Genomic DNA, 25162 nt, shown 5'->3' on the forward strand with positions numbered 1-25162 from the left:
ATGATTTATTAAACAATTATGAAGACTATAGAGAAAAAACTTACAATGGATCTTTAACATGATGCAAATAAATCCGGTCAGACGTGGATCTTCAAAGACGGCTCAGGTGATGCAGAGATCATTTGATGCATTTAGACGTAGATCCTCATAAGACATGTAGTTTTGTTGGTTGTCAAATCTTCTATGTAATCATTCTCATAATTGTAATATCATAATAAATCAGCGTTAAAAATACTATAATTATTTAAGTAAATTTAACAATTATTCTAAACATTAGTTTTACAGCATTTTGATTGCAAAATTTTCCAGTTTTTATACTTAATAACAAAATAACTAGAATAATTATAAATAGATTTTCCATTTAAGTAGATTTGGATGTGTATCTTAATATTTAAAGTATCTATTAATTAAGTATCATTTTTGTGAGATACCTAAAATTGAAATTCTCCCATAAAAATATATATCTTTACATATTAGTGCTTAATAGAAATTAATGAAATATAAGAATATGTTTTTATTGTTTTTATTTATTACGTACTTGTTTTGGCGTAATAAAAAGATGACGATACGAGAGTTTGATGGAAGTTTTTGTATATATGATTACATATTTGTATTTCATAGAAGTTTAATTTATATGTTTTTTTCTTGCGTGAATTTCTAGTTGATAATATGCAATGTTTGTTAACTAAAATAAGTGGCTACAAAACATAAATAAAGTATTGTAACTATACTTGCATCAAATCTATATATTCAATAACATTATGCGATAAATAACTTAGCTCATTGACAACTTTGACATTTATATTTTCACTAAGAAATTGCTACTACTTGGTCCGTTACTTAGTGCAAAATACTTTCTTTTTCTCTTTATTTGTTCACATGGCACACAAATAAAGTATTTGGCTGAGCTGTTTTGATTGGTTTTGAAGAGTTGCTTTATTGGGATGGAGCTGTTTTGGTTTTCTGACTTTTGACGGTTGGTTTCGCTCCGGTTTTCTCTCTATCTGGACGAGTCGTTTTATCATATCCCATTGTTTCATTTGTTTGGTGTTCTAGCTAGGGTTCTTTGTTTGAGTTTTGTGTCTTTACGATGTTCGTTGTATGAATTCATCGGTTTGGTTTTTGACAAAGTATCCACCCTTGCGGGTTTTCCATCGTAACTTTCAATAAATCTAACCGATGACAAAAGTACGACGAGGACCACTACTCTAAATCAGATCCAATCTGACGTTTCCAAACACTGTGAAGGACTTGTTTAGAGTGCATGTTATGGTTGATACATCCTTTTTAGATTCTAATCCACCATCACTCCGGTTGGAAAAAAATATTCAATCAAAAACTATAATAAACATATTGCGAACCATAAATTTGTGATTATAAATTAAATAAAATGGTGGCATCTAAATTTTACTTGATAGTACCCGATTACCATCTAATCTATTAATTTTGGGTCATAATTTGGTGTGATTTTCATGTGTGGGCCCCACATGTGGGCCCCACTACTATTTAAAAGTCTTAGACCATAATTATCGCGGTTTCTAAAACTCGATTCTGTGTGATTTTCATGTGTGGGCCCCACGTGTTTTTTAAAAAACGGTCACGAAAGTCGCGAGTGAAGGATCGGTCTTGGGCTGGTTTTTTTACTGTTTGTGGATCCCACCCCCACGTGGCGGTCCGCGATTGGTTCAATTTTTTTTTTAAAGAAAAAAAAAATCAAAAAAATAAATAAAAAACATTAAGGACCCCATATCGGGTATCAAACGATAATCATGCTCTTAGTAGAACATTTGATTAATTACCGACATAATGATTATTATTAGTCTAACAAATCTGTTGAGAAAATACATATTTAAATTTTATTTTTAACTATAACAAAATCTGTTGAGAAAATATCTACCCAAATCTTATTAAAAGTTTTAAGTATTTTTTAAAAATCATGTAATAATTAATTTCGTAATTAGTAATATAATATGATTATAAATTAATATTAATTAAATATTTATTATCAAACAAAAAAAATTCTCTGTTATTTTTATAAATTTATAATATATTATATAAAATAGAAGTACTATATGAAGTACTTATTTTATTTTAAAATTGCTTTCATTTAAATAAATAAAATAAACTATAATTGCTTTTATTTAAATAAATAAAATAACCGTTAAAATGGTTAAAATTCATAAAGTATGTATATTTTATACAAAAAAAATATTTAGCATATGTTAAACTCTTATATCTACATCTATATATTATTTAATTAATTTGAAACTCACAACAATATATTATCTAAAATGATTATATACAAAATATAATAATCATAGCTAACTTTTAGTTCATGCGTTATTTACAAAATAGGATATCAGAAAAAATAATAATTCAAAAGATATTAATGAAAAATCTATTTTAACTACAAATTTATTGAGAGTGGTCTTTTTTTTTTACATTTTATGTTATAGCACTTACTGATATCTCTATGTTATTCATTACAAGTATGGCTCATTGTGTGTTTTTTAATCATTCTACAGTGGTGTCTAAAACAAAGTAAAAAGTATAAAACAAATTATTATATATTAATAATGCTGAATAAAAAACCTAAACAATAAAAAACCTAAATTATAAAGTTACACAATATACATCTAAATCATATGTTTAAAATGTTTATGTATGCATTTATAAAATTAAAATATAAGGCGCAGATCAAACTTGTTATTTACTCCAACCAACTTACACAGATACAAGATTGTTTAGTAGAGATACTAACATGTGTTTGACGAGGTATAGATTAAATTAATTAATTCTTCTTATTATAGTCTCCCCACACATTAAGATTTTCGTGGAGGAAGGAAACTCATTTATAAGCTAATATTAGTATTTTGATCAAGAATAAAGTTATTAATATTATAATATCTACTAGATTTTAATCCGCACGTCTGTGCGGATATTTTTTCATTTTATAAATGTATTTGATATTATCATAAATATTTAAATATATAATTTATATTTTAGTGTTATATATTGTATAACTCAATAATATTATTGTTTATATTTTTTATCCGACATTATTAATATATAATTATTTGTTTAAAACATTCTACTCTTTAATTATTTTTTATTACTTACTAATATATTTTCGAGTTAGGTACAATAAAATAACAATATGAAATAATTAAATAGAGAACCTCTTTCGAAATATGTTTTTTCTTGGGGAAATTACATGTTCACCACTTTCATGCTACCGCTTTTCATTTTTACCACCGGACATTTTCAAAAATATATTTTTCATTAATAACCAAAAAACTTTTATGTCTTTGTTCTTTATATATATAATAAATAAATATTTAAATAAATAAAAAGTTAAAAAAATAAAAATTAATTTTTTTAATTTTTTTTCAAATTATATTATTTCGAAATTCAAACTCTAAACCCTAAAACTCAACTCTAAACCCTAAATCATCAATCCTAAAGCCCTATTTTTTTTTGAAATACGAACCCTAAACCCTAAACCATCAATCTTAAACCCTAAACTCTAAACCCTGAAACATCAACTCTAAACCCTAAACCCCGAAACATCAACCCTAAACCTTCAACCCTAAACCCTAAACCTTCAACTCTAAATCCTAAAACTTCAACTCTAAACCCTAAACCCTAAACCCTAAACTTCAACTCTACACCCTAAGCCATCAACACTAAACCCTAAACTTCAACTCTAAACCCTAAGCCATCAACACTAAACTCTAAACTATCAACACTAAACCCTAAACCCTAAAAAGTAAACTCTAAACCCTAAACCCTAAAAAATTAACCCTAAACCCTAAAACATCAACTCTAAACCCTAAACTCTAAACTCTCAACTCTAAACCCTAAACTCTAAACCCTAAATCCTAAACCCTAAACCCTAAAACCCTAGAGTTGATGTTTTAAGGTTTAGATTTGAAGGCTTAGGATTTACGTTTAGGGTTTAGAGTTGATGTTTTAGGGTTTTGATTTGAAGGTTTAGGGTTTTAGGGTTTAGGGTTCGAATTTTAGAAAAATATAAGGTTTAGAGTTGATGTTTTAGGGTTTAGATTTGAAGGTTTAGAGTTTAGGGTTTAGAATTAATGTTTTGGGGTTTAGGGTTTAGAGTTGACGTTTCATGGTTTAGAGTTGATGATTTAGGGTTTAAAGTTGATGTTTTAAGTTTAGATTTAGGGTTTAGGGTTTATGTTTAGGGTTTAGAGTTGATGTTTTAGGGTTTAGATTTGAAGGTTTAGGGTTTAGGGTTTAGAGTTGATGTTTCAGGGTTTAGGGTTTAGGGTTTAGAGTTGATGTTTCAGGGTTTAGGGTTTAGAGTTGATGAATTATGGTTTAGAGTTGATGTTTTAAGTTTAGATTAGTTAACCGTATGTTTTTTTTCTGTTATAGTTAATCAAAAGGTTATAAATGTCTTTTACCATTCATTAAAGAAGAGAAAAATTGGTTAGTGTAAACATGAAAAGTGGTACTTTGAAAATGATATTTTAGGGAAATTTCTCTTTTTTCTTTAATATATACATTTTGCATATAATACATTTTTAAATTTTATTTATTTATATTATTGAAAATAAATGTGTTTAAGATAATTTATATATTACTTGTTGTGTTTAAAAAAATATACTTTAACATATATCGTTTAGTATTTTACGAAATTTATAAGTAAAAACACTGTTTTGTTTAAATAATATAGTCCTATTGTTTTTTTTTTTGATAAAAAAAAGGGTTAAACCCGGGTCTATTAAAGACACAGACCTAACCCCCGGGTGGAGGTACAGCCCACGGATAGACCCTCTCCTGGGCATTCAAATGAGCCGAAAGCATAGCTCATATCCTTGTGGCCAGTGGGAATCGAACCCGGGACCGTATATAGTCCTATTGTTTTAGTAAATTTTATACATAGTAGTATCTATTATATTAGTTTAGTAAATTTTATTGATATAAAATATTTTCTGGATGTTATGATATTAATTTTTTAAAAAAAATTAAGACGTCAAAATATTAGATTTCTTTAAATTTTACAACATATATAATTAGTTTTTTCGTGGTGCATTTCGAAAAGTTATTCTTTATTATCTATGATTTTATATTTTGTCAAGAAATTTTTTTAAAATTACACAGCTATTTTTGAGTTTGGAACAATATATGAATTTTGAATTTGTTTTGTTACTACATTAATATATTATTTTATAAAAACTATTTATTTTTGGTAATATTTTAAGAAAATTTGTCAACAGATTTTGTTATAATTAAAATAAAAATAAATGTATAATTCAAATTTGATTTTGTCATTAATATTTTAAATGAATTACTAAAATTCATAGTTTACTAATAACATATTTAAAAAAATATATATATATATATATATATATATATATATTAACTAAAGGTTATTATATACTATTATATTTTTGTATATAAATTTTTTTAAACAATATATTTTTGAGAGTTTCAAAATAAATAAAAAGATAATATATAGTTGTAGATATAAAAGTTTAACCTATGTTAATACATTTATTTTCGTATAAAAAAAATAGTTTACGAATTTTAACCGATTATGATGAGTGATAATTTATTTAAATGAAATTTTAAAATATATTTTTTTTTAATTTACCTATTTAATAAAAAAATCATAGTTAAGTCATATAACACTGCTATTTTTATATAATATATAATATAACTATAGAATTTATATTTAAAAAACATAAAAAATTTATTTTCTTGTTTTATAATAAAATTTTAGTTAAAACTGATTTATAATAATATTTTATTACTAATTATGAATTTATTAATGTGTTATTTTATACAAATATTTAAAATTTTAACTAAGATTTTGGTTAAATTTTAACTAAAATTTTTTTCTCACAGATTTGATTATAATTAAAAAAATAAAAAAAATAAATTATAATTAGTTTATTATTAATTTAAATAATTAAATATGTCATATTGACTAATTTTTTAAGTGGTTCTATTATGGCTTGTTATTAATTGATAAAAATAAGATCCTTAATTAATAGATCAGATCTACGGGTTCAACTTTTATCAAAACTAGATTTTTTATTCGCCCTACGCGCGAGTCTGCTTTAATAATTTAATTTAATTTTGAAATATTTTTTAAGAAAAAGATGAATTTCGTAAAAAATATTTTTATTAATAATATTAAAATATTATTTGATTTCCTATTTACATTTTTTTATAAATTTGTTATTTTTGAACTTAGCTATTTATTTGTTTGTATTATAAAAGTAAAATTACTGTTACTAAAGTATTTATAGTTTCTTATAAGTACATAATTTTAATATCACATAGATTTCTCAGTACATATACACTACTATACTACGCTATACACTACTATGAATACTTTATTAATAATTAGTTTTATTTTTTAATAATATTAAGATAATATAATAGAAAATTGTTTTATATACATTTTTCTATGAAATTTATTTAAAGTGTGCTTTATTATTTTTCATAGTTAAATTTTTATACAATTTTGCCTTTTAAATAACTAATATTTAGATATCAGTTTGTTTGTATACGTAAATGTATAAATGTATTTATAAACATGTGTATATTGTTTCTTAATAAAAGAATTAAAAGCGTTATATAGATTGTTCCATGCTTATTAACTAATACAACACTGTTATAAATATTTTATTATAATTTTATATGTATTTCTATTTGAATGACATAAAAGATTAATCCTTATGCAATATATCTAACTTTTTTGTATTTACCAAATTTTTAGAATGAATGTATTATTATATACTTATTTTATGCATATTTGTATATCTAATAGTTTTATATGTATATTTAGGTCTAAATCATAATAAATATTTTGATGAAATTTAAATAATAGTAACTATCTGTTTGTTAGATATAAGAAAAGGAAAAAAAATATATATATATATATATAAAATTTATGCTAATATTAAGTAATATTTTATTTATTAAAATAAAAAATAAAAATCTAAAAAATTAAATATATCTCCTACTTGATATAGTTACAATATAAATTAGTTGTGGGATTATGATGTTTTAGCGGTTCACAAAATGTTTTTCCCGATTGAGAAGTTAGTTTTCTCGGAAAAGGGTTACCATGTACTTCGATTTATTATTATTAGTGACCTAATTTAAAAAAAAATATTTTAGATAATAAAAAATTTTAGGTATGTTTCATAAAAACATGTTTGGTTAGTTAAATGAATATTTGGATTATGACTTTTTAAAAACAATTGTCTCGAAATTTATTAAAATCTAATTGTTGATGAGTAAATAACTATGTTAATTTATATAATTGATAAAAGGCAATTCAAAAGCATATAAACAAACTGTTTAATCAACAATATGTGTATTAATTGTGGATTATTCTTACCACATTTTATTTTTAATAGAACTTTGTAAGCTTATTATAAGCCAAAACTGAATTGGCCCGGTAAGAAAGAAACAAAAATTGACCAATGTTTTTAATAATCTTTTATAATCTATTATAAAATTAGATGATTTTGTAGCCAATCCCAATATAAAAATACTAAAATTTTATTTTTTACTTATTTGATTAGGTTAATTATTTTAATATTAATTATATATTTTATTTTTATGTATATGCTATTTTATGTTTTGACATACTTTATGAATTTTTAAAATAAATTTTAGTGTTATGTTTTAAGATAGTTAGCATATATATCAAGTTAGTTAATTTTAGTTCATAATTTGAAATTAATTTATAGATTTACTTTAGAAATATTAAGATTTATAAAAATATTAAACAATGATACTGATTTGGAATATTTTTTCGTATTTTTATATATATGAATATTTTTAATAGTATATAGCCCTTATCGTAATATTGGCTGTGGACATAATTTTTTTTTTCTTGTTAAACTCTTTTTATGTTAATTTTTCAAGAATTTAGTATAAATACCAATCTAATTTTTAAGATAATTAATACATTAGTTAATTTATCATTTTTGTAATTTTGTATTTATTTTTATTTCACTTTCACATACATGATTATTAGAACATTTTTTATGTTGATTACTTTTTTAAAATGTTATTTTTGTTCGATAAAATTTTATTTTTAATTTTCAAATATTTAGTTTAAAAATAAAGTTAATTATTTCTGGCAAAAAAATTTAAACTTATTTAATTTTATTTTGAGAGAAATAAAATATCTGAAATTTTATATTTAAAAATATCAAATTAACATTTTCAGAATACATATTATTAATAATAATTTTAGCTTCTATGTGACCATTTTAAATAACATATAGCCTCAATTTTAAAATCGTATGTGCTTTAGATTCATATTTTCTTTATTATTTCAAATTCTTTTATTTTTTAATATTATATTTTGTACGTAAAATTTATGTTATTCTTCCAAATATTTAGTTTATATATCAATATGATTCCTTTAAAGATTTTGGCTTTTTCTAAAATTTACATTGATTATGAAAGAAAGAATTTTTGAAAGTTCTATAAGTAATATATAAAATGGTGATTAACATATTTTTCTTGGTGCTTCAAGATAATATATGGATATTCTCAATAATTTACGGCATCAAATTATATATAGTATATGTTATTTGTGAATATTTTCAGTTATTTCTGTTTTTTAAAACATATAGTCCAAAACATATAGTCCATATCATATTAAAGGTTACATACATAATTATATTTTTAGTAATAATATGCGATCAATATCAATTCCTATAAGGTACGTGAACAATCTCTTATTATATTAAGTTTTCAATAATTAGCTACAAATATCAATCTAACTTTAAAGATAAGTTTTACAAATTTTAATTTATCTTTTTATAGTTTTGTGCTGATTTTTATTTATTTTTACATACGTGATTATTTATAAATATGTTTTTTAAAACTTTGTTTCTTTTTGAATATTTTTATTTTGTTAATTTTTTTGTTTAATTTCAAATATATAATTATTTTATATATCAAGTTAATTATCTTTAATAATATTAATATTTACTTTATCAAATTAAGATGCTAACTTTTATATTATTATAATGATATTTTTAAATTCTATGTGAACACTTAAATAATATATATCCTCAATTTTGAAATCATATGTTATTTAGATTCATATGTAATGAAAAAGTGATTTAGATTTACATTGTCTTTATTATTTGAAATCCTTATATTTTTAAGATTATTTTTGTTACTTAATTTTATGTTGATCTTCAAAACATTTATTTCTTATAATAAACTGATTCTTTTATTTATTTGGAAATTTTGCTTACAAAATTTATTATTAATATTTTTTTGAAAGAAATAGCTTTCATTTTGAAATCATATTTTGTTAGATTCATATGTAATGAAAAGTGCTTTCGATTCATATTGTTTTTATTATTTTAAAATCTTGTATTCTTTAAGATTTTTTTTGTTAGTTGATTTTATGTTGGTCTTTCAAAGGTTTACTTTATATATCAAATTGATTCCTTTAATAATTTTGCATTTTCACTAAATTGAATAGTAGTTTCCTTTTTATTTTGAAATAAACATTTTTTGAAAATCTTGAAATTTTTTAAAATAATAATTAAAATGGTAATTTGACATATTTTGGTGCTTTAAAATAATATGTGGATATTCTCAATGATTTATTGCATAAAATTACATATAGTACATATTTTTGTTGAATATTTTCAGCAGTATATAACCTAAATTTTGTAAATCATGTGTTTTAGATTTATATAGTTATAATTGTTTGAAAGTATTGTATTTTTAAATTAACTATTATATTTGTTTGTTATTTTTATGTTAATTTTCGAAACTTTATTTTATATAGTATAGATTTGTACATGATGTTTTTAACTTTGTAAGTTTAACTTATTTGATAATTATTTATATTTTATTTTGAAATAAAAAATTTCGTAATATTAACATTTTTAGAAATACCAAATTGAAAAACGATTTGGTATATTTTTGGTGCTTTAAAATAATATGTGAACATTCTCAATGATTTATAATATCAACTTATATATAGTATATGTTAGTTTGAATATTTTCAATAGTATATAACCTAAACTTTGAAAATCATGAGTTTAAATTTAGATTTATATAGTTATACTTGTTTGAAAGTCTTGTATTTTTAAATTAATTATTCTTTTCGTTATTTATTTTTTAATTTTCGAAAAATATTAAACATTATGTTAACTTAATATATTATTTATATTTTTGTAAATTTACCTTATTCGATATTGATTTATATTTTAGTTTGAAATAAACATTTTTTTGGTAATATTAACATTTTTAAAAATAGTAAACTTAAATAATAATTTGTCATACTACGATTGGTCGTTTAAATCCTACGTGGATGCTCTCGATGGCTTATACCCTCAACTTTTATATAGTACTAGGGTCGACCCGCCCTACGGGCGGGATCAAAATTAAAAAATAATTTAAATAGTTAGAACAAATTATTAATATTTTTTTATTAATTAAAAATATACATTTTAGTTAAATTTTGTACATGTTATTGTATTTGAATACTAAATAAATCATGCTATCTGGAAAATTTAGATATGATTTTCTAAAATAATATTACTTTTTTAAAAAATATGATTTTTTTCTGGTTAAAAGTGTTAAGATGATTTATTTTGTTAAGTAATCTATGTTTTAATTATACATTAAGAATTAGATGTGGCATTTAAGGTAGCCCGTGGTTTGGGTACATTGTCATTCAGGTAGGCTAATTCACGTTTAACAATTGTTTTTGATGTTTGAATTTTTTATGGTGTATTTTGTATATTTTTATTTTTACAAAAATGGATACTTGTTTGATTGTTGTGAGCAATGACCCTTTTAGAACAATGATTTAGATGTTATCATGTTTGAATTGAATTTGTGGTTGTTGTGAGCAACGACCCTTTTAATCATGTGAAATATTAAGTTAAAACTCCATTGTGAGATAAAATGTGGGGCATAATTATGTTTAGCAGAATGCTCTTATTAAAAAAAAATCAATTTATTTATGTATGTTTAGAAAGTATTCTCTAAGCTTCTCAACTCTTTGAAAACTTATTTAAGTTTTTTGTTATATTTTTGTCAGCGAAAAAGTAGACTTGCATTTTTTTTACATTTTACTAATTTTGTTAATAGACAACATACATTTTAAATGCATTTCTAACATTACATAGATAACCAATCAAAGTTTTATTTAGTTTTGATCAGTATTAAAATCTGTAATGTAAATATAATTTTAAATTTTAGATTTGATGTTTTGGCATCGGAGAAGAACATATTGGAAAAACCTTAAAATAAGATTGAATTTAAAGACGGCAAAAACCAACTTTAGTTATTCAATTTTAATATGTTCCCTCAAACAACTTTCTATTTTCTCTACCCAAATTGAAATTACAAAGTGTTTATATATTTAAAAGGGACACGAATCTCTTTCTTTCTTGTTTTGGTTCCATATTGTCTTTGTCACTTTACAGCAAAGAAAAAAAGGACTGATAACAAATTACTAATTGGGACAAAGACTAAACAAAAAGCACAGAAGCTCAATGTGAAAATTATAGGAATCTAATAAATTTCTGTAGAAAAGTCACTCCACAATATTCACATGTCTATAAATGTAGATATATATATATATATATGTATATATATATATATGTCAAGTCTCCAAGCTATAACCAATTCCTAAAACAATACAATTGCATTAGTAACACATCACGTTGTTTCAATCATCAAGAGCAAATGCTGTCTTAGTTCTTACCTCTGTGTTGCTCATGTATCCAAAACCTCACATTCCTCCTCCACTGGAAATTTTACAACCCGAGCAGCCCATATGCGAATCTCCTCCTCTTGTAGACCTAAACCCATTCTATTGCTTCACCAACTGTTCTACACTTCTCTTATATGCTTCCTACTCCAGAAAAAATCGTGACATATAATAGAAGTTTATTCTTTCTTAACAAAAAAAATCTTACAAAACTGATTAAGCTTCTCTAAACACATTGACCAAAAATATATATCTTAAAACAAACACTCAAGGATCACTTTTTAATGCTTGAGAAGCCTATTGGCTTCCTTGAAACAACTAAACTAAGCACCAAGAATTGTAGAGTAGTGGGTTATATATGTTGCTTCCCCTGCAAACATGGCTTGAAGCTCATGAACCTTGGCTTGATCATGTAACTGACCCGACCACCCTTCTAGTTAACCCTGGGCAATGACTCAGCCATGGCGTCTAGTTCATCCCCACTTGATCTAACCGTGACATATGAATAGAGGTTGACCTTCTATTTTGTTCTTCAAGACCTTGTGATTTTCTCGACTTACTGCATCATCGTTATCATGCACAATGCTTTTTTCACTTCCTTTCCTGTCAAGCAAGAGATCATGGTCAAGACACCATATATGATCTTCTCATCGAAATTAAGAAAGAAACACTTGATCCCTTTCTAACATTTGATATTATATGCCAAGTAGATGCATTCTACTTAGATAAAGAGAGATAGAGTAAGAGAGTAAGGGATTTTAGTAACCATGTCATGAGTGAAATGATTTTGTTGTCTTTTGCATCCGTCTTAACAGTTTTCTCTTCCTCTTCTTCAACATCTTTACCCTTGCATAGTGTCGTTCATCTTTATACTCATCCCTGCCCAAGTCATGGTCAAAATATTCTTCATAGAATTGATCGTCTGCGTCATCATACTCACCATTCTCCAGTTTGTTTCTGGGAATTTTCTGATTCACCTCTCTTGAATACCCCCTCTGATTGCAGTCCCCTGTTAACGTTTAAGGTCTTTGTTATTTAGAATCAAAGCTTGGGCAGAACATTAGTATAAACTTGTAAATGTGTTGTTAGTTGAAAGTGTCTTCACAATTTGACTTACCTTCTTATGAAACCTTCTTCAAATATTTCCAGAAATCCAGTGACCCATCGATATGTATTCTCTATCCACTCGTTGTGCAGCCGTTTTACAGTTTGGATCTGAAAATTTTTGTTTAGACATTAGCAGAACTTTTTGCTCAACATGATCATTACAAACACACAATATCTCTTTAAGACTAAGATGCGTAATTAACTGATTTGCAGAACCTCTTGTGGAACTCAAAACAAAAAATAAAAAACGTTAAATCTAAACCTGGTAAAATTTATTCTTTCTATTCTGTGGGCTGGACTTCAAATCGGAGAAGACCACCCTCGAGGAAGCCATTAAACAGTGAATTAGTATACTCTAAGAAGATAAGAGAAGAGTGATGAGGAGAGGATGATTTCTAGAAGAGAAATACGAACATATTTATACCCAAATCGACAGAGCTTCAAGGACGCAAACTCAAGGGGGTATAAATATAGTGGGCGTCAGATTTGGGATTAAACACCAAGAAACCATAACTAAAACTGTTTTAGTAACGGTGAAGAAACTCTAGCGTCACCATAGCCGTCGCAGGCAGAAGAGAGAAGGACACACTTTTCAGCCTTATCAGATTAGGATTATGGGCCGAAAATACAGTACAAACTTAAGCCCATTATATCTAATTTAAATGAAACGGAGCGTTTCTTTTACATAGACACGTGTCAACGCAGGAAGCTTCCTATTTCTGACGTGTCGTCTTTGATGGCAGCACTAGGAGTGATTGAAAGTCTATTTTATATATATAGATAGATTCTGATACCTATTTATGTTTTGAATATGAAATTAGTTGTTCAACAAAAGCAGAGTTGCGGTGGTGCTTCTTCCCAAAGCGCTCTCTGCATTGAGACTAATTGTTTCCGGTGATGTAAAGTCTGATTTAATGGTTTGTAACCACAAACCAGATTGATTCATTTTTATAGACCATATCCCTTGCAGCTAGTATCTACTTAAAACAAATTTGCCACTACTTTATATGGTCTCAATGACAGCTAAGTCAAGAACATCCTATATTTATAAACATGGTCTAAATACCTAAATTTCTAGTGATTTGACCCACTAAACAGCTTCTAAATCAAGAAGGCGAGTGCCAAATATTTTGTATAATCTTGTATTCCAAGGGTCAGCTTTATTGGTATAATAGGAGAAGATACAGCACTCGATCCATGGTGGATTTCTTATACCCAAAGACACTGAGCTTTCCCTTGTTATTCCAAGCAACTGATTCCACTGCTTCCTCAACATCTCTGTGTTCTGTAACCCTAAGCCCCAAAAGTACTCCTGCCAGTAAAAGAAACTCTACTTTAAGGATTATAAGAGATGATGATTAATCTATGTTTACTGTTTTAGATGCATAAACCGAAATGTTATTTAATTATTATTTAACTGCGTCTTTGTCGCATAAGAAAGCCTCCAAAGTAGCTGTTGGATCCTCCAGGGTCAACAAAACTCGGTAATGACGATTCTCGTCCTCTTCTTGCGAACGAAATGCAGATACGACTCGAACAATGCATCTGTATTTGTATGTAACCTGTATCCAAGTAACAATGATTTTCATTCTACTACATTCAATATAATGTAAAAAAAAAAAAAAATCGGTTACATTATTACCTTGGAGAAAGTTATAATGTCTCTGAGTGTAACAAATGGGGCTTGATCGTCATCTGTTTCTGAAGCAAAAACAAAATGTTAGACATTTTTAATCCTTATCACTACCGAAACAAGTAATCTTTCTATGATTATTATTTTTTAAAAGCAGTGTAACCTGTAAATCCCGGAGGAGATGGAAAACACCAAAACGGAATGTGCCCAAACTTTGATGTGATTCTCTTATCATAAATCCTAGTTTTGTGTCAACATAACATCCATAGATTATTGGGGGTAGGCAGAAAGGGACACAAGTTGGAGAGAGACTAAAAGAAGTTACTAACCTCATAATCTTTTCTACTAAATGATCATCATGTGCTAGAGTAACCGTTGTGGAGTCCGTAACACTAGCTACCCAAGATCCCTTATCAACAACACAAAGTAACTGGTAGAGTTTCACCCAGTCACCAGGTTTAACACCATATAACAGATGATTACTTAGAGAGAGTCTCAATATGGTTCCAACAGTGGGAAAGCTGCGCAATGTATCTCTTGAGAGAAGTGAGAGATTGGTAACAGCTGACGTGTCTTTAAACCCACTGTTAAAAAGGTCCAAATAGAAGAAAGAGTAAGCATATAATATGGATAGCTAAAAAGTTTTAAAACTTTTTTTGTTGGAATGCTAACATAGAAGCAGGGGGTGCATCAGTTCCATCCCAAACGAAAATGGTGCTCATGTCTTCTTCTTCATTGACGACATGGAGGAGGATCTACACTATGAGAAAACAAAACAAGGTTAGATCAGATGTAAGGCTTTGTTGAATTAAAGACTCAAATGTTACCTTGCACAGCAGATTGAAGGGTTTTCCTTCCTTGATCTCCCTCAAAAATGAAAACTCCAGATTTTGATCAAGGCTGCAACTAGTAGGAAACAATTTGGCTAGCTCCTCCATAGAACTCTTGTATCTCTCTTCACAGCGAAAATTGGAGGTGCGTTGGTAACAGATAAAAGCCTCGTCGGTTCGTCTTTTAAACAAGGCAAAGGAAGAAACCCCTTTGTTACAGGCAGCATTTACTCTGTTCCCACCACCATAAGATTTCATCTACAGACAAATTAAAAAAAAAATGGTTTTTTTTTATATCTTCTTTAAGACAAAAGCAACAAAACAGAAGCAAAATGTACCTTGATGTTTATAAACAGAATCATCCCATCGTGGTTCGGAAGCTCTTCACGCTTATTGCTAAATACATTAACAGTAAGGCCAGGTCTTTCGTAGGAACCATCGATTATACTAAGCGTACATATCCAATCTGACACAATAGTACGCAATTAAACGATAGACTGAGACAAAAAACAAAACAAAATCTAAAATCTGGGAGAATAAGAAGAAAGGAGCATTTGGGGGTTGGCGATGTTACCGTTGTTGCGGCATAGCTTGGGTTCTTTTCGGTCAAGAACGATACCAAGGAGATTAACTTGTTGGTCGATTAGGTTAATGGCGTCTTTTAGTTTCACCAGCTTGAACTTGAACTCACTCTCTCTCTTCTTCCTCCTCTCCATCTGCTTCCCAAACAAGCTAAATGAATCCCTTTCTTTTTCTTAAGGAACCGCTTAAATTAAAAGAAAAGAAATGGTCACGAGATTTAGGAGACTAACTTCGTTTGCCCCCTTTGGGCTCTAAATCATTTGCCCCCTTTGGGCTCTAAATCATCTCACTGGTCACTTAGAGCAAGTCCATTAAGGGTTCATAGGCGAGTCATGGGCTGAGGTTCATAGGGTTTTTTATCGAAAAAAAAATGAAAATTGGGTCATTTTCGCTGAACCGGGCCGTTGGAGAGAGCCCGCATGAAACGAGTTCAAGCCACGTGGAGAGAAGTTATTGGCTTCTGCGACGCGCGTTGTCGACGGAAAAAGTAGTGGATACGCGTGAATCTCCTCATTTCCTCCTCTCTCCAAAAAAGCTAGGGTTTGCGACTCGAGAGGCGATTTTTGTAGCGACGCCGATCCAGAGCTCAATTCTCCATCAAATCGACGACGTAGTGAGATCTCATCGAGCTGAGGTCCGTTTTCGAGTTGGTTGCTTCGTCTGATTGTATCGATTTGGGGGTTTATTTGTTAGGGTTTTCTTTGTTAGGGTTCAATAGAGTCTGCGATCTGAAATCGATTTGGGGGTTTATTTGTTAGGGTTTTCTTTGTTAGGGTCAATAGAGTCTGCGATCTGAAATCGATTTGGGGGTTTCTTTGTTAGGGTTTTCTTTGTTAGGGTTCAATAGAGTCTGCGATCTGAAATCGATTTGGGGGTTTCTTTGTTAGGGTAGCAAATCATCAATCTGGTTTGATATAGGGTTCGTTTGTGTGTCAATTGAAATAGAGATTTGTGTTTATCTTAGTTAACTGTTTCTCTTTCTGGTGCAGATGGATCCCGCAGAAGAAAGAAGACATTCAAAGAAGCAAAAGGATCACTGCAACATGTTAGGGTTCGTCGCGGATTCACAGTACGGGGTTCCAAGAAGGTGTGCTTGCGGTGGGAGAATCATTGACGAGGTTCGGGGGAAGGAAGATTACGACAGTCTTCCTGGAAAGCGTTTCTTCACATGCGTAAATTATGAGGTCAGTGTCAATTTGTAATCATGTTCTTATAATTTATGTAACTTGAACTCTCTCTAATATTTGTTTTCTGTTGTGAACAAGGATGATGGGTTGCATTATCGTCATCCTTGGGTGGTTGGTGTCCAGGAGGAGATCAAAACGTTGAGCAAGCGTCTGGATGAGGCTGAGCAGGTTATGAAGGGGGTGTGGAAACTCAATAAACGGATTGAGGACCTGGAGGTAAGTGTATTTCCTTTCTCTTTATTTTTGTTACATTATACTTATTGAGTCAGTAAGTATAACACTGTATTATTGTTGTTTCCATGTTCAGGTACAGTTTACAACCCTGTCTGAGCAGGTTGATTACCTCACTGTCGAGGTGGGTACCCTGGAGAAGGTCTGCTTCGACTGATAATCAGAGGTACTTTTTTAAAAAAGTAATTGTTTTTGAAACCAAACTAAACTGAACTGACCTAGTAGTCTGTTTTGGTTGGTTCCTCTGATAGTATTAATTAGCTAGAACGAAAAGTACAGTGGAATTAACTCTGTGTTGGTTGGTTGCTTGCTCTAATTGTCTTGAGTAGTTGATTGTATTAAGTGGTTGATTTGATGTGTAATGACTGCTCTCTGTGAAGTAGGTGTTCTATACTGGCTTTTATATTGAATGTTTTGCAGCTAGAATTTAATTTTTCTCTCCTGTGGTAGCTTAAACTAGTTTAAATAGACTACCCAAACCCCATTAACTTATTACATCAACCTAAACCATAACGAAAATGGATCCCTTTACCATAAACTCTCCCGGGTTTACTTTGCTCTTAGCTTCGCAGAGCAGTCTAGCAATGGAATGCGGCTTTGCTGAGGCAGTAGGCAATTCTCCCGGGTTAGTGAAACCGGTTGTAAAGAGAAAGTGGTCAACAAAAGAATACCTAGTGCTCATCAGTGGTTGGCTGAACACGAGCAAGGATGCTATTGTCAGTAACGAGCAGAAGGGAGGATCCTTTTGGAAGATAATTGAGGACTACTTCAATTCAAGCGCTCAGCTCACTGGCTCCATTGCTAGAGAGTGGAGTCAGTGTAAGCAGAGGTGGGGAAGGGTGAACGAGCAGGTGTGCAAGTTTTTGGGGAGTTATGAGGCGGCTTTGAAGGAGCAATCTAGTGGTCAAAATGAGAATGATGTCATGAAGGCTTCCCATGACATCTTCTTTAATGATTACCATGTGAAGTTCACCATGGAACACTGTTGGAGGGTACTGAGATATGATCAGAAATGGAAGTCATACTCGAAGTCCAGAGATGGCGCGAAGGAGAAAAGGAAGGAGAATGAAGAGGTGATGCCTGAGGAGGAGGTTAGACCGGCGGGTGTAAAGGCTGAGAAAGCAAGCAAACGCAAGTGGCACAAGAATGAAGCTGCTTTCGATCAAATAGAGAGCATCCTGGATGCGAGAAAGAAAATTTCCCAGCAGAAACTCCTTGATCGTCTCCTTTCCAAAAATGACACTGATCTATCTCCAAACGAAATCAGTCTCAAAAACAAACTCATTTCTGAACTGCTTGATTGAATTGGTTAATCTCTGTTTTTTCATTATTTACTTGCCTGAATATGTTTAGTTATTAAGTTTGTTGCTTCGTAGAATCTCTGTTTTTTATTATTTACTTGCCTGAAGAGAAAGAGTTATTAACTTTGTAGTTTGGTTTTTGTTTTGCAGGTCACGGGATTGTCATCATGTCTGGATCACGGGTTGCTATGTCTGATGTTGCTTGGCTGTTGTTGCTTTTTCTCTACGGATGCAGTGTAGTATTTTGTTAGTTTCTACACTGTTGTTGCTTTATGTCAAACGGATGCAGTGTACTCTTTTGTTAGTTTGTACACTGCTACTATGTTCTTAATTCACGGGTTGTACTTTGTTTCTACACTGCTTTATGTCACGGGTTATGTAACAAACAATCATATATAAATATGCTCTCTTCATGTATGTTTCTAAATGAAAACTCAACTTCTTCTCATTGTTTCTCTGTATCATCATATATAATTCATTTCTAACCAAGAACACAAGTTTTGTATCGCACTTGATCTACTACAAACCAAGAACACAAGAACACTGCATCCGTCTGCCTCAACCGCCTCACCAACAACAACACTGCATCCGACCCTCCAAAACCGTGCACAAACCAACATATGATATTTATTACATTTCCTCTTGTATTTCACTCTTTCATATAACAAAATAACTTCTACTATCTTACTAAAATTCAAACATATGCAGTCATATAAAATCCAATAAAACTATACGACTACATGTAAGGAAAACTATCGAAAAAAATTTGGATATTGTAAGTTTGGATATTTTGATTTTAAAATTTTATAATTTTATACTAGGTTGACAATAAAATTGATAATTTGGCTACACACAGTTAATTTTAAAATTTGATAAAATGTTTGTTTGGATTAATTCATTTTATTATTTTATAATATTATACTAGGTTGAGAATAAAATTGATAATTATCTGTTTGGATTAATTCATTTTATTATTTTATAATATTATATTAGGTTGAGAATAAAATTGATATTTTAGAATTTGTTTTTTTTTTTAAATAAGGGAAGAATGTCAAGCTCCTCAAATGATGAAGTATATGAAGTTTTTGAAGAAATGGTCGACCAACAAATTGATGATTTCATCGACTCTGTTATAGCGAACGACCCGGAGAGACGAGTGTATATCGAAAGAGATCGGGAACAAGGACAAAATCAACTATGGCATGACTATTTTAGTGAAAATCCAACATACCCACCCGAAATGTTTAGGCGGCGTTTTCGAATGAACAAACCTTTGTTCCTTCGCATTGTCGAACGCCTAAATAATGAAGTTCCATACTTTGAGCAACGAAAAAATGGTCACGGAAGGTGCGGCCTATCTGCACTTCAAAAATGCACTTCAGCAATACGAATGTTGGCATATGGTCAAGCCGGAGATGCGAATGACGAATATCTCCGACTTGCGGCAACTACTGCACTTTTATGTTTGGAATATTTCACGGAAGCGATAATACAATTGTTTGGAGATGAGTATCTAAGAAGACCTACACCAGAAGATCTTCAAAGACTACTTGACGCTGGAGAGGCACGCGGGTTTTCGAGGATGATAGGCAGCATCGATTGTATGCATTGGGAGTGGAAAAACTGCCCAACGGCTTGGAAAGGTCAATACACACGTTCTTCAGGAAAGCCAACAATTGTCTTAGAAGCTGTGGAATCACAAGATCTTTGGATATGACACTCATTTTTTGGATTACCAGGTACCCTCAACGATATCAATGTTCTTGATCGGTCACCAGTTTTTGATGACATTTTACAAGGTCGAGCACCTAAAGTTAAGTTCAAGGTCAACAACCACACTTATCGTATGGCCTACTATCTTACCGATGGAATTAATCCTAATTGGGCAACATTTATCCAATCCATCAAACTTCCTCAAGGTCCTAAAGCAGAGTTATTTGCTGAACGTCAAGAATCCACCAGAAAAGATGTCGAACGGGCTTTTGGAGTATTGCAATCGAGGTTTGCAATTGTTAAAAATCCAGCTCTACTATGGGACAAGGAAAATATAGGAAAGATAATGACAACTTGTGTCATATTACACAATATGATAGTGGAGGACGAACGACATGGATACATTCAAATTGATACATCTGAGTTCGAGTCAGGAGAGTCTAGCCGAAGTTCCAAGGTGAAAAGTAGAGAAAGTGTCAATGTCCCTATGCTTACCATTCGCAATCAAATTCGGGATCCACATATACATGAGCGTTTGAAAGCTGCTTTAGTTGAAAATGTTTGGGAAAAATATGGTAATCATGATGAATAATCTTTGTATGTTCATGAATTCTCAATGTATTGAATAAAAACTTTTAAGAAATATTTTAAAAGCTTTTGTAAATATTTTTCCATTATATTGAATATTCACTTTTCAAAATTTAAAAACCAACTTTTTTTCCATTGTATTGAATAAAATTCTCATTATATTGAATATTCACTTTTCAAAAAAAAAAAATTCTTTTTTTTGTCAAACAAAAATTATTTTATTCTTATGAACCCACACTTCAGGTTCATTGATGGAGAAGCATAATTGATCCGGGTTCATCACTATTCATCCTCCACCATAAAATTAATAAACAATACTTATGAACCCCAAGAGGGGGTTCATTGATGTACATGCTCTTACTACCCTCTTTAATCTCGCATCTTTTTTTACTTTCACGATTACCTTTTTTTTTATTTTTGCAGAAACTAGATTCAAAAACAATATATATGTTATAAACCATATCATGGATGTCCATAACCGTCCCGGTCTATAACCCGCCCGGTCTATAACCGGTCCAATACCAAGAGAGAGAGACGGTCCAACCCTAGAGAGAGAGAGAGAGGCGGCCGCATGAAGAGGAGAGAGAGGCGGCTTAGGCTTTAGAGACAAGGAAACCATATTTCCTTTTCCTTGTATTTGTACACTTTCCATATTTATGTCTTTCCTTTTATCTCTTTGTAACTCTCATATATAATGGCAACTTATGATTGATTAATAATACACACAACTTACAGATTCCTAAACCTTAAGTTCATAACACGTTATCATCACGATAGCCTCTAACACTCTGAGCCTAAAACCAAATCAACAAAACCCTAAAACCCTAAAACGAAAAGGAATCTGCCTCAGAACTTCAAAGAGGCCGTTCTCCCAAACCGTGAGAACCCAGAAAATGATCAAGATATCAAATTGAAGCCCTTGCCGAGACGAATCAGTCAGTGCAAACCGCTTGTCGACCTGACCACCGACGCGCCCTCATGCACAGATACAGTGCACGCCGATTTGCTTTAAAACCCTAATCCGAACCCGACGATACCGACGAACCCTAATCCATTCGTGACTCCGTTCCAGCTCGTGTCCACCTGATCAGCTCCAGCCCCAAGGCTTTCCTGATCCTAGACAAACTCAGCTCCATCTTGCATCAAGGACAGCTCGCGTTCCAGACTGCAATCGCCCCGTTCGCATCAGAGCCACTCGCGATCCCGACTGTAAGAGCTCCTGTTCGACGATCAGCTGCTCGCGTCTCCAACCTCAATCCGTTCGCGTCCAGGGCAGCTCGTGTTCAGCTCGCGTTCCTGCCCAGCTCGAGGTTCATTCTCTTGGTGGTCCGGTTTCAACAATCAACTAAAACTAAAGGTAAATTTGAATTCTACGAACATGAAAATCGAATTTGGATTGCTTGTAAAGAATGAAACCATAAAACCTAATCTCTAAAGATAAAAGCCATAGGATAATAGATCAATCCCTAATGAGTAAATCGAAGCTCTATAAATTCGATCCCCAAACCCTAAAATCGAGATTGATCCATTGATCAATTAAAATCAAAGCCTTAAAGGTTTTGAATCTCAAATCAAATCTCTTTGATCTAAGATCAAATTTTCGAAAATACCTAAACCCTAATTCGAAAAACTGATTAATTAAAACTGATTGAATGTTGATTGAGATTGAATTGATCATCCTAAAATTGTAATTGCTTGTTAATCAAATCGAAACCCTAAAATCCTAATTTTGAAAATCGATTTTGATTGTTTGAATTGAATATTAATTGATTGATTTGATCACCTAGAACTATTGGTAAGATTTTTTAAATTTGAATCTGAATTAATTAAGATTGTTTAGATTGTTTAAACTGAGACCCTAATAACCTAGTCTAGATTATTTTGAAATCGAATCTGAATTGTGGCTGTGTGGCCTTGTTGCATTCTAGGTTAATAGTTCTTGATCATACCTTGTGGCCGTGTGGCCTTGTTGCATTCATACCCTAATTTGATCACAATTGATTGACTGCAAATTGCACTTAGAACTTTTCTACGAATGGTATTGAATCAAATCAAGTAACTGTGTGGCTTGTTCTTTTGTTTGGCCGAGAGGTTTGTTCGTATTGATTGCATCATATAGAAACAATGTATGTTAGGATTGCAATTACATGACAAACTAAATGCATAAGATTGAACCGATTGCATTCATGGCCGTGCGGCATGCTTATTGGCCGAGAGGCATAGATCTTGGCCGTGAGGCATTGATTGATTGTTTAAACCTAAAACCCTATTCGTTTAAACCCTATTCCTAAAGACCTAAAGATATTAATCTATGATTTCAGATGTCGAAAATCAACAACCTGGATTTCTGGAGATAACTACCTTCAATGGGCGCTCGATGCTAAGATCATTATGAAATCCAAGGGTCTCGGTGAATGTATCACCGAGAACAATAATGATAATGAGAAAGATCGTTACAGAGCCATCTTGATCATTCCTCATCATCTAGCTGAGAGTCTCAAGGATCAGTATCTAACCATTGAGAATCCACTAGATCTTTGGAACGAATTGAAATCGAGATATGATCACCAGAGAATGGTGATCTTACCAAAAGCTCGGTTTGATTGGACGAATCTCAGAATCCAAGACTATAAGTCTGTGGACGAGTATAACTTTGCACTGTTTAAGATTGTTTCTAAAATGAAACTGTGTGGTGAAAGTATTACGGAACATGATATGCTTGAGAAAACTTTTTCCACTTTCCATGCAAGCAATGTGATGTTACAACAACAGTACCGTGAGAAAGGTTTTAAGACCTATGCTAATCTTATTTCTTGTCTCTTGCTCGCTAAGCAGAACAATGAATTATTGATGAGAAACAGTCAGATGAGATCTCTTGGATCAGCTCCACTACCTGAAGCACACACGACAGAGGACAATAAAGAGTCCAACCACGTCTAAGGAAACGGCCAGTATGGCCGTAGTTGAGACAAGTCGAACGGACGTGGACGCGGTCGAAGATCTTTTGGCCGCAGGCGAGGAAATGGTCGAGACCATGGCTCATTTGGACGAGGTCATGGTCGCGGCCATGGATCTTCATTTAAACCCTAACACTCGTCCAAACCAGACGAATCCGTGTGCCATAGGTGTGGTATGAGCAATCATTGGGCTAAGACTTGTAGGACTCCCAAGCATCTTGTTGACCTCTATCAAGAGAGTCTGAAAGGGAAGAATCCTGAAGCCCATATGGCTTACCAAGATGATGAAAATGACTTCAATCATGAGAAGGACGATCTTATGGATTATGAAACTTCAGATTGTCTAAAAGACTGAAGATTGATTTTGACATTTGTAATCTAAATTTATGTGTTCTTTGTTTTGGTGTTTTTCATTTCTATGTTTTCATTTCTTCGAACTTGTTTTATTAAAACTTAATAAAAGGAATGAATGATTTTATTAAAAAATGCCAATATGAGTTTATAAATTGCGGGTATGGTACACATTAAGGTCTATGGCTAGATATGTATAAGGACAAGCATTTAGATGCTTTATACTCACCCAAAGAAACCCATTGAGATTATAAAATATAGAGATATAAGATTGGTTTCCACAATGATACAATGGGCAAAAGGAAACAACAGTTCCTTCAGAGTTATGAAAATCGCCCAAGGCCATATTAAGTCCTAAACACTATACCTGCATTCTCTATTGATCTAGACTATGCCAAGATTAGTATGATAGAGGAAAAAGTCATGGTAACCAGAATGGTTTATTCACAAAATTATACACTTTATGACATGACCGAATTGGTCATCCTGGTCCAAAACGTGATGCGAAATTGATATTGGAAAAGGCACAAAGAGTTATCACATAGAATCTCACGTGTGTAGCATGAACACAAGGGAAACTCATTAGGTCATGATGTCCCAAAGCACTTAAAGATTATAATATGTCCATGAGGGGGCAGTGAGGACAAATCCACACATGTCCATACTATATATAGCTTGGCTGAATCCTTTTATAAATCTGTATTGGCCACTACCCATAGGTCCAAACTCTCAGTCCAAGGCTTGAGGACTCACGAATTTACATGCACCTTAACTAATAAGCATCAGACCATTTAAGTGAGCATAGATATTCTCATCTCAAATTTATTACGGGTCATGAGCCAGACATATACCATCTTGAGATATTTGGATAAGCCACCACAAATATATGTGCCGTCTAAGATGGATCCTTAGAAGAGGATGAGGATGGGG

The 25162-nt window shown here is 30.9% G+C and overlaps 3 protein-coding genes across 5 annotated transcripts; 2 read left to right on the forward strand and 1 right to left on the reverse strand.

Moving 5' to 3' along the window:
* Positions 1–11921: 11921 nt before the first annotated feature.
* On the reverse strand, positions 11922–16128 carry LOC111209623 (protection of telomeres protein 1a). Of its 3 annotated transcripts, none has more exons than XM_048767553.1 (13): positions 15897–16128; positions 15661–15788; positions 15320–15580; positions 15165–15247; positions 14822–15076; positions 14656–14732; positions 14502–14560; positions 14278–14421; positions 13284–14171; positions 13122–13157; positions 12870–12967; positions 12519–12761; positions 11922–12355 (listed from the first exon to the last, which is right to left on the reverse strand). In XM_048767553.1, exons 1-9 carry the CDS (start codon positions 16036–16038, stop codon positions 13950–13952), a joined length of 1371 nt encoding a protein of 456 aa, XP_048623510.1. In that variant the 5' UTR covers positions 16039–16128; the 3' UTR covers positions 11922–12355; positions 12519–12761; positions 12870–12967; positions 13122–13157; positions 13284–13949. The 3 variants fall into 3 exon arrangements, with proteins under 3 accessions (XP_048623510.1, XP_048623509.1, XP_022565362.1); XM_048767552.1 differs by having other exon boundaries at positions 12519–12631; positions 12693–12761; positions 13122–14171; XM_022709641.2 differs by having other exon boundaries at positions 13122–14171.
* A 1712-nt stretch (positions 16129–17840) lies between these two features.
* LOC111209428 (glutathione S-transferase T3-like) lies at positions 17841–18626 on the forward strand. Its single transcript, XM_022709320.1, has one exon. The coding sequence runs from the start codon at positions 17841–17843 to the stop codon at positions 18624–18626; it is 786 nt and encodes a 261-aa protein (XP_022565041.1).
* A 1090-nt stretch (positions 18627–19716) lies between these two features.
* Positions 19717–20340, forward strand: LOC125592526. Its single transcript, XM_048767742.1, has one exon. The coding sequence runs from the start codon at positions 19717–19719 to the stop codon at positions 20338–20340; it is 624 nt and encodes a 207-aa protein (XP_048623699.1).
* Positions 20341–25162: the final 4822 nt, after the last annotated feature.

This window comes from Brassica napus, chromosome C9 (assembly GCF_020379485.1).
Source record: "Brassica napus cultivar Da-Ae chromosome C9, Da-Ae, whole genome shotgun sequence".
Lineage (NCBI taxonomy): Eukaryota > Viridiplantae > Streptophyta > Magnoliopsida > Brassicales > Brassicaceae > Brassica > Brassica napus.